At 36.2% G+C, this 9,531-nt stretch overlaps 1 protein-coding gene across 2 annotated transcripts; it reads right to left on the bottom strand.

Moving 5' to 3' along the window:
- Positions 1–3,909: 3,909 nt before the first annotated feature.
- Positions 3,910–8,814, bottom strand: LOC149003866 (phospholipase A1-IIgamma-like). Of its 2 annotated transcripts, XR_016175585.1 has the most exons (3): positions 8,113–8,814; positions 4,379–5,120; positions 3,910–4,299 (listed from the first exon to the last, which is right to left on the bottom strand). XR_016175585.1 is itself a non-coding variant. In XM_089168690.1 (2 exons), the coding sequence occupies exons 1-2, from the start codon at positions 8,719–8,721 to the stop codon at positions 4,506–4,508; spliced, it is 1,224 nt and encodes a 407-aa protein (XP_089024816.1). In that variant the 5' UTR covers positions 8,722–8,814; the 3' UTR covers positions 3,910–4,505. The 2 variants fall into 2 exon arrangements, 1 of the variants encoding a protein (XP_089024816.1); XM_089168690.1 differs by having other exon boundaries at positions 3,910–5,120.
- Between the last annotated feature and the right edge of the window lie 717 nt (positions 8,815–9,531).

Here is a 9,531-nt window from a genome sequence, read left to right as displayed (position 1 = left end):
CATTTTTAGATTTTCCCCGACTTTATGAAACTCTTATTTAATGGTAAGACGCTCAGTTAAATATACTCAACCGTGACCAGACTCTAGCTCACCAAAATTTTTTAACTGCTTTTAAGCCTAAATCGTATTTGGGCTCGGGATGGCCATCAAGACCAAAGTTGTAGCCCTATAAGGTACCATCACCTTGTAATAAATGTCAAATGTCGATTCAAAAGGGTAATTAAAAGAGAGATTAATTAACTATTAGCTTATAATACATTGATACGTATGCTTAGCTTTCTAATGCTCATGAAGGAAACATTAAGCCAAAAAGCCTCATGGGAATTAGGGTAAACTTGAATTAGGCTCAAGCCAGCTGCGCTTGAACTATGAGTAAGTTTTTAATCAATTCAAGCTTTTTTGTATTCTTTTAGCTCTTGTTTACTAAACCACGTAACTTGATTTTGTATCAATTGCTTTGTATTCCAAGGTTGTGGTCGTTCCCTTCAGAATATTTCTCCTTTTTATTTTTTATTTTAGGTTAAAAAAGGACTTTTGGTTCAGGATCAGTTGTCATCACTATATCATGTTACATCAGTCTAACAGAAACATTGTTACATCCACCTGCTTCAATTGCTTCAATTTGCTTGCCTATCACCAACTCATTAGCACAGAAAGTTAAGATGCTTTTCAAATTCAAAACCCTAACCCTTATTCTGTCTTGAATCAACTTGCATTGCTTTGCAAGATTTGAAGTCTAAGCAAACAGGTAATTCTTATTCGTGATTAGTTGAATGGCTCCTTTTTCATTTTTCAAATCATCAACCTCAGGAGAGCATTTCTTCTTTCATCGAGAGACCTTAGGCTAACTTCATGGTTGTTTGTACCTACCAATCCAATATCAAGTGTTTTCATTCCTAACACTCTTTTGTAGGTAAGACCTTCTATGTTTTGTCATGCCTATTGTATGGGTTACCACACTATTCTCAACTGAATCTGAAGTGTATGGGGTTCCATATCACGCGTAAACCTGAAGTCATATCTGCCTAACCCTTCTTCCATCTTTAGCTCAACAGCCCCCAAAGATCGAGAAATTCCCAGCAAAAGTGCTGCTTCATTGCTATGTGTCCATTTAGTGTCTATTTCACTCAAACAAAATAAAATATATCATAGAAAAAGAAAAGTAGATGGAGAACTATAAAGAATCATCTTAAGAGAGAATAAAGAGACAAAGCAAAGTCCAACTTAAAGATCTTAGTGAAATATATATAACTCCGAGGAATTGAGATCATGAGTGACCATCATTTTTTCACAAACACAAGAAGGAAACCAAATCTGCCTATAAGGCTAAGATGAGGAACAAATTTCATGTAAGGAAGGAAGTGGAGATTGACAAGGCATGAATTTCTAAAGAACCCCCACCCAAATCTACAAAGAGAACAAAGCAAAAAAATAAAAAGTAAATATGTGGTCTATGCCTTCCAAAGCACTTTAGTAGCGGCACATAATACTAATATTTTTATGGAAAAGAAATGCTCAACGCAAGGGAAGGTGTATGTCAAAAACCATTTAGTGAGATGGAGTGTTATCGAAAATACTAATCACAATGTTCTCCAAATTTCATCCATTGGATTCGTTTTTGCACACCCTTCAAGAATCATTCATCTTCTTCTTGGTTCCCCAACCAGCATGAAATGGATTTTCAAAGACCATATGAATTATAAGATTGGTCACTCTGATCTCAGCATTTACCGAATATTATATAAAAAAGAATAAAAACCACAATAAAGATATCTTCATGGTGTAACTTGTATGTTTGTTCAATTTTATATATACATAACCTTGATCAGGACCACGGGACGACCACCCTGTATACGAATCTTTATAATTTATTAAACAAAAATTATTTATTTATATATATACTTGTTCAAAACCTTTTCGTATTAAGCTAATCAAGACATAAATTTTTTTTTTCGTAAAATCAGGACATAAAATTGAATCATGATACATTTGGCAAGTCAATGATTAACTCTTTCAAGATTTCTATGGTCTTCACGATCAAACTCAACCAATGGTGGTTTTGCCTGAAATTTCTTCCATGGGTGATCAAACATTATTGACTTCCCAGCCCACCCCTCTCCTTCCCTCTGGTCCCTCTTCAGCTCTTCTCCTCTCTCCCTCTCTACCCTCTATTGGGCCTTCCCTCTCTCGTTCCAAGCTTCTCTCCCCCGCCCGCCCCCCTCTGTGCCGCTCTCCTTCTCCTTTCTCTCCTTATAATCCAACTGTAGACACTATGTCACTCTCTCATTGTGAGGGTTGTCAAAGGAGCAATTGTGATGCTCTAAATCAGTGAAAGTTTTTTCAATTTATGTTGCCGTGAAATAAGAAGGAAAAGAAAAATAAAATTTAGGCGATATCTTATATGGCTAGTTTGTTTTTGTTTAGCTCCTAGGAGTTTGCTAGACGATATTGACTCTTTGGTTATTATGTCTCGCAGCTCCTTGTTTGGGTTACGCCATTTGTGCTTTGTATTTACTTTTCTTTGGTAATAAATTTATTTATTCTAAAAGATAAAATAAAATCACAAGCATTATTGAACTTCTTTGTAAATTATTCCCAAAAAAATTTAAAAGAAAAAAGAGTTCCAAGTAATTACGGCTTGTCTGAATAATTTAAACTGGCCTAACATGATAGCAATTGCTATAAAAATGGGAAGAAAGTAACGAAAGGAACCCCAAATAAGATGATTGGTTTAAGCTTTAAGCATTTTTCAAACATCCTTTTAATTTAGTGTGTGGACTTTTAATTCCGTCCCTATGGTTTAGAGTCTGGCCATGGATCCTTCAAAAGGTATTTAAGTTCTAAGTCAATCACCTACATTCATAGGGTATTATATATATATCATGTAAACAAAGCAAAGCAAGATCTTAATTCCCAAAGAGTACAATCAGGCGACTATTTCTTCATTAGATTTTATAATTTTAATTTATGGATTACTACACTGATTTGAGTTTAAAACTAAGGGGGGGGGAATCCTCTGCTGTGCACAGCGGTGCATTTTTGTACCATATGATTTGCTGAGATTAAAAGATTAATTTTAAATTTTAAAAATCCTCAATAGTCTTGTATTGACTTTGTTTTCTCAACCAATCATTTGGTATATATGTGCACTGCTGTGCACAGAGACTTGTGTACAGCAAATGATGTTTTCCCCTAAAACAGCCAAGAACCCACCTGTGTGACTGCTTGATTTGGGAACCATTTGACCTAATCCAAACTAAGGATGTAAGTTGGTTCTTGAGGGAGGTTCAATACAAGAAAATAAGAATGGGAAGTGACAGTCAGAGCATTTCAAGCATATGGAAGCAACTGAGCAAGCAAGATAACTGGAATAACATGCTAGAACCGCTCAACATTGATCTCCAGCGATATATTATCCTCTATGGCCGAATGGCTGAGGCAACATATGACGCTTTTAATCAACCAAACTGCAAGGGTTGCGGAATTGTAGAGAAAGCAAGTAGAGATGCATCGCGTGAAGCCTCTTCTTCACTAGATTCTTGACCTTTTCGCATCTGTTGGTTATTGTTCTGCTGATTCTTAGATTTCTGACTCTGATATGCTTGTAGATGATCGAAACCATGACCAAAGAGGGATTGAAAGAGGGGTTCTTTGATAAAACTTGCCAATTATTTTGGAAGTCTTAAGGCAAAAAGGCTGAAACCCTTCCATACCTGTAAAGACTTTGCCTGGTGTATCTTTGTTTCTGAGTTCTTTCTTGTCCCTCTCACCGGCGAAACCCATTAATCCTCTAACCAAAAACCCAATTTTGTAGTCTTCTTGATACTCCATTAATCCCTCTCACCCAAAACCCCATTTTGTAGTCCTTTTTTGGCTAAAAGATCATTTGTAATAAAGGTGGAGAAAAAAAGGTACAACTATACAATAATACACAGGTTGAGAGGAACCTCAAACACTCAATCATGCAACAATAGTTGCCCTGAATACACTCAATCTCATAGGAACATCAAGATTAAAGTTGTGCATACTCATTATTTAAAACGATAATTGAGGACGCCCAGAGGCATCTCAATCTAGTTTGCTCTTAATCATGGCTGACCAAGGTGAATTAGCATCAGAACTTCTAGTCTTGCTGCTGAACTAGCCAAAAATCAGCTGCAATGTTCGTCTTTCTGTAGCAATGAGAGATTTTTCACTAGGTTGAGTTCAAAAATGCCTCAAGACCTCTCCATCTTTGAAGAACACACAATGGAATGCGTTGCTGTCATAGTTTTTGCCATTAAATGGTAAAGGATATTCCTGTTACAATATAAATCATGTCATGGAGTTTATTAGATTTGGAATAAATGGATACCAAATATAGTTTATCATACCATACCAGTTTTACTTTATTTTTTTGGGGTAGAAGACCATTCCACACTAGACAGTAGTGTTAATTATAACCTAAGAGCATGTTGAGAATCTTGATGAGACTGCAACATACTTGACTAGATCAGATGGAACACTCAAAGCTCGATATCAATGTCTCCCTGAGAGTCAATTAGTTTCCAACTACCATCAGCAACTTGAACCATCCCTTTATTCTTCTCGACCCACCATTTAACAGGCACAAGATATTCATCCTTCAACTCATCGGCAGAGATGTTTAGAAGGGCAATGTCAAGATCAATTTCCAACTTGAACCCTCCTTTAAGCCCTTGTGTGCCAGCGATACCATGTAGATATGCTTGCAAGTTATGCCAATTCCCGAAATCGTCGACAACCCTCAAGTATTGAGACTTTCGAGTGTCCATCAGCAGTTCTTGCCCAACTTCAGAGAAACCTAAGGGAGGCCAGCTGGGGACAACGTCAGGGACATTGTGGACTCGCAACAATTTGAGATCATTTAATCCGCTGAAGAAATCCAAGAAGCCTGAATCTCCAACGCGAGGGCTGGCGAAGGCGAAAGCGGTCACCGGACATTCATTGTCAGGCTGCTCTTTCAGCTTGTGCACTGCATTGGCAACAATGTCTACTGCGTTTAGTGTTGCAACTGCTGCACCCAAGCTATGGCCTGTTACTGTTATGCTAATCTCCTCGTGCTGGTATTTTTCCACTAGTCTTTCCAACTCACCAAACACCTGAGATATCATAAACCAAATGATTTTTAATCCACTATAGTGCTGCTTTGTTAAGACAAACAAAGGAAAAAGCCAAGAACAAGCGCACAGTACAAGATTTTATGTGGTTCACCCAAAGGCAATGCCCAGTTCTGAGCAAATATGGTGTTTCATTGTGAAGAAGAACAAGTTATAAGCTGCCCGTTTCTCTACCTCTCTCAACCTAGTTAAACGACTATTTATAGTTACAAGTGGAAACCCTTACTTTTAGAAAGAGAGAAATGCCCTAGTACCCAAAAATACTGAGAAAGGACAACATAGGATCTCCAAACAATGCAAAAGTGGGGTGGGGAAAAAAGGGTAGGAAAAAAAAACATGTGAGTCCCATGTGTAGTGGGGTGAGAGAGAAGGAAATGAAAAGAAAGGGTTTTGTGAAAAAGTGATAATGGTGGGTCCCACTTTTTACTTTTCCCAACTTTCCCACAAAGTCCCACAAAATATGTGGGGTTTTAAAATGACTTTGGGTGGGAAAGTTGGGCTGCCACATCAACAAAACAAGTTTCATTGACTTGTCTCTCACTTTCCCACCCCAAGCAACCAAACAATCAACCATTTTGGGATTTAAGTGAAAAGTAAGAAATCTACACTCTTTTCAAGAATTTTCCCACCCCACCTTTATTCCAACAAACAAACACAGCCTTAGGCACCCACAACTAGTTATTTTGAAGGATTCAAAATTCTAAACATAACTCATGCTTATCCAACGACAACCAACGTTAAAAAATGTAAAGCCCCAATGTCCATGTAAGGAGAAAATCATCATTGATCAAGGATTCAAGTTACTTAGGTAGTGAAACCAAACACACTGAAAAGGTTATACATAAATTATGTGAATAAATAAAAATCCATCAAAACATAATAGATCGCAACAGAAAATTTATTCAAATATCAATATGAAATACTTCTATGAATTGTCTCATAGTTCTACAAAACCTGAAAATAAACTTCTAAACCCCAAGAATTACAATCACTAGAAGTCTCCAAAATTAAACTATCATAAGAAATAAAATAGATTTGGCATTGATCTTCATCCTCGAAATATCCATCCTCCCCATGATCGAGTCCATCATTTGTAAGAGTGAGGGTAAGTTTGAACAAACTTAGCAGATACAACCTAATACAAATCAACTTCTATTGTCCCCTTATACTTTGGTTTTATTATTAATAAAATCTCCTTCTTTATGAATTATATTGCCCCCTTCACTTCTAACGGTGTTAAGTGGCTGTTGACATTGAATACGTAATGTCTATTTTGCCTTTCATTAAATTTAAGTAAAAAATATGATATTACCCTTATTTATGGAAACGATATTGAAATCCAATTATATCTTTAAAATCTTATATTTTAGAATCAATTTTGTATTTGAAAGAGTATCAGTCATCTCCATTTAAAACGTGATGAAGACCCATATCAAGAAAGATTGTGAATGAATACTTCTTGAGATCTTGTTTCTCCGTCCCTAACTCTATTAAAATGTGCATCATGGTAAAGACAAACTGTTTCACAGTATAAATTTAAGTTCTTAACGACAGAAGCAATGATCTTGGAGAAAATAAATGAATCTCTATATAATGTGTTTTAATTCTTGAAATTTACATAAAAGAACAAAAACAACAATGATCTCTACTGCAGCTTGATACTTGTTAATGAGGGTCTTACTATTGCACTCAAAAATATAAATCATATAGATTTTCAGCTAATGTTTATTTTCATTCGAAGTGTTGTCCTGAAATTATTTTTCTTTTTGTATTTTTCTGAGAATTTAATTTGAGAATTGGTGGGACCATACACTTATGGTTGTTGAACCTCTCATGCTCCACTTAAATTTTCCACAATCACAAGGATGGAAGTTTTACAAACAAAATTAGCATATAAGATGCTAGTTGATGGGAAATTTGGCACCATGCACAATGGTTAGTATATATTAGATGATTTTCAATTTCTAACTTTGAATTAAATTTGATATTTCCTCATATTTAGTTTCTATTTTGAGTTTTATTTAAACACATCTGTCCTTTAGTGGGTGATTTCTTTTTAGAGAAGAAAAATTAGATCTTTCCTTTATTTGATAGTTGGTTTTTTTGAGAGAAAAAAATGGTGGATTGTTAGTCGAGAAAAATTAGATTTTTCCTAAAAATATGTTCTTAAAGAATCAATTACTAATAAGTCATGTAAAACTAGAAATGTGGTCATAGAAAAAGAAAACAATGACATGTTGACAGTATAAAAATTGTACTTATTGTAGCGTAGTCATAAAACGATTTGTAATCACCCCTAGATAGAGGGTCTTCAATGCAGTCTTTTCTCCTATTATATTCCTTGTACCCTCACCAAAACTTGTAATATAATTTTATGCACCTATGGGGGGCATTGAACCTTGGATCTTCTTATTTATTTAAGGTGATTGTTAATTGTTTAGTTAATCCTCAACTTTTGGTTAAATTTAACAAATTAAATGTAATAAGTATGTTTATCCCACACAAGCTCAGTCTCTAAGCGTAATTATTTGATTATCAATATGAAATACCTAAAATATCGTCATACTTTTGTCGTGGGTGTTACATTTCTCCCCCCATAAAATTTTCATCCTCGAAATTTCAATCATAGAAGATTTAAAAGGATAGAGAACTCACCCAGCGTTTTTAAAAATAGAAGGTTTGAAACTCCCTTTCATTTCAAGTATGGGTGTTACAGAAAAGGCCGATCTGAACACATTTAGATCTTGAAATGGGCTCTAGAACATTTCACAGGATAAAAATTGATATCTCGTTTTTTTTTTGGGTAAGAAAATTTATCTTCAACACAGCATACTTCATTGAAAAAAATGGCCTTGGCTCCAAAATTAAAAACGGTTCAAGGCTCATACCCTAAGCTAGGGTCACTACTATGCTATCCACATTGGGAGGAAAAAAGAATCCTAAAGTTGCAGAGAGTAAAGCAAAAATTATTTACCTGTGTTCTAGCACTGTGCTTATTGTAACGGGAACGTGGATCATCAGAAGTGTAAATGGACAACCAGCCCTGATGCACCTTAACATTGCTTGAACCAGGTCCAAGTATGTGATCAGCAGAGACCTGGAGGAACATCAAGTCATCAGCCCATTCCAATGGCTGTACCGTTCCCCTCCATGCAACTACGATGTCTCTTCTTCCCAAAACCTTCTTCCCTTCATCAGTGGCCACAGCAATATAACCTATCCAGTTGGATTCCTTACACCATGCTTCTCTTGATAAAGACTTGAATAACCAAGCATCTGGCAAGTCAATTGAAGATGTAGCATAGATGAACTTGGTCACCTCATACTTGTATGGATTTGCAATCTCATATCCCACCTTCGAAAAGAAATCCGACCGTGAATAATAGCTGCTTCCGGCGTACTTAGACGTTTTCTCAGAGTTGAATGCATTATATGTCGCTTGAGCCATAAGACCATAGTGAACTAGGTATCGCCGGAGATCGACTTTGAGCGGGTCCAGCATGTCATACCACTCATCTTGGCCGCTCAACTGCTTCCAATTATTGGCAAAGCTATGGCCGCTGTCACCCATTATTTCTCCCATCCAAATCCTTGGGGATTTCTTGTTTTGAATTAACAATTTATAACCCAGGAGTTTAGACTAGCTTAGATGATTTTCAAACCCAGAAGCAAAGAAGTTCTGTTTTTATTCGCATGCAGCATGGAGCAACCTTAGACCTACCATTCTAGATTGCTGCTTCCACCTACTAAAACTGGTTGATTTTACGAAATAAATAAACAAATATATAAAACCTGCTGAAACTGATTGCTACATCATCAACAACTCTTATCCAGAAGTTTCAACTAATAGATTCTTAGAAGTTATCATTGTGGAACGTGGATGACAAACACAGTTAACTAACTAGAGTTGAATGACAAACCCAGCTTGTAGACAAATTTTATTGTAACTTATCCATGTCCGTTTACTCTTAAAGAGGAAAAGGCTCCAGCCAGAGCTTATAGAGCTAATTTATGCAGCTTTGTAGTGAGTTTGTTTTCCAACTTCGGTGCCTTCTAAACTCTACCCAAGCTACATATGGTATAAGAACTTCTGTGTATTTCCAGTATGGATTGAAATAGGCTGAATGAAGTTGAACTTACTTGAAATAAGACCAATTGGATGTTTGCCTGGTTAACCAATTAGCCTACCAGATTGACAGAAAGAAAAAAAGAAAGGAAAACACAATATCACATAAGATTTGGAAGAGTGATACGAACAGGGCTGCGATAGAGTTGGGATTGGAGGAACTGTTTAAGTCCCCTGACCTTAATCCTTATAAGGTCTTGTGTCTGAGACAGATCAAACACTCAATACTGACCCCTTATCATAAAAAGATAAAAGTTCATAATTTAT

This window comes from Hakea prostrata, chromosome 9 (genome assembly GCF_041222555.1).
Source record: "Hakea prostrata isolate BN-2017 chromosome 9, UWA_Hpros_2, whole genome shotgun sequence".
In the NCBI taxonomy this organism is placed as follows: Eukaryota; Viridiplantae; Streptophyta; class Magnoliopsida; order Proteales; family Proteaceae; genus Hakea; species Hakea prostrata.
Note: the sequence above shows the minus strand (reverse complement) of the source record. Positions and strands in the feature narration are given on the sequence as shown.

Coding starts and splice junctions, on each gene's coding strand:
- LOC149003866 (XM_089168690.1), bottom strand. CDS start 8,721: ATGGGAGAAATAATGGGTGACAGCGGCCATAGCTTTGCCAATAATTGG. Junction 5,121..8,112: donor AGCACAGTGCTAGAACACAG/GTAAATAATTTT, acceptor ATGATATCTCAG/GTGTTTGGTGAGTTGGAAAG.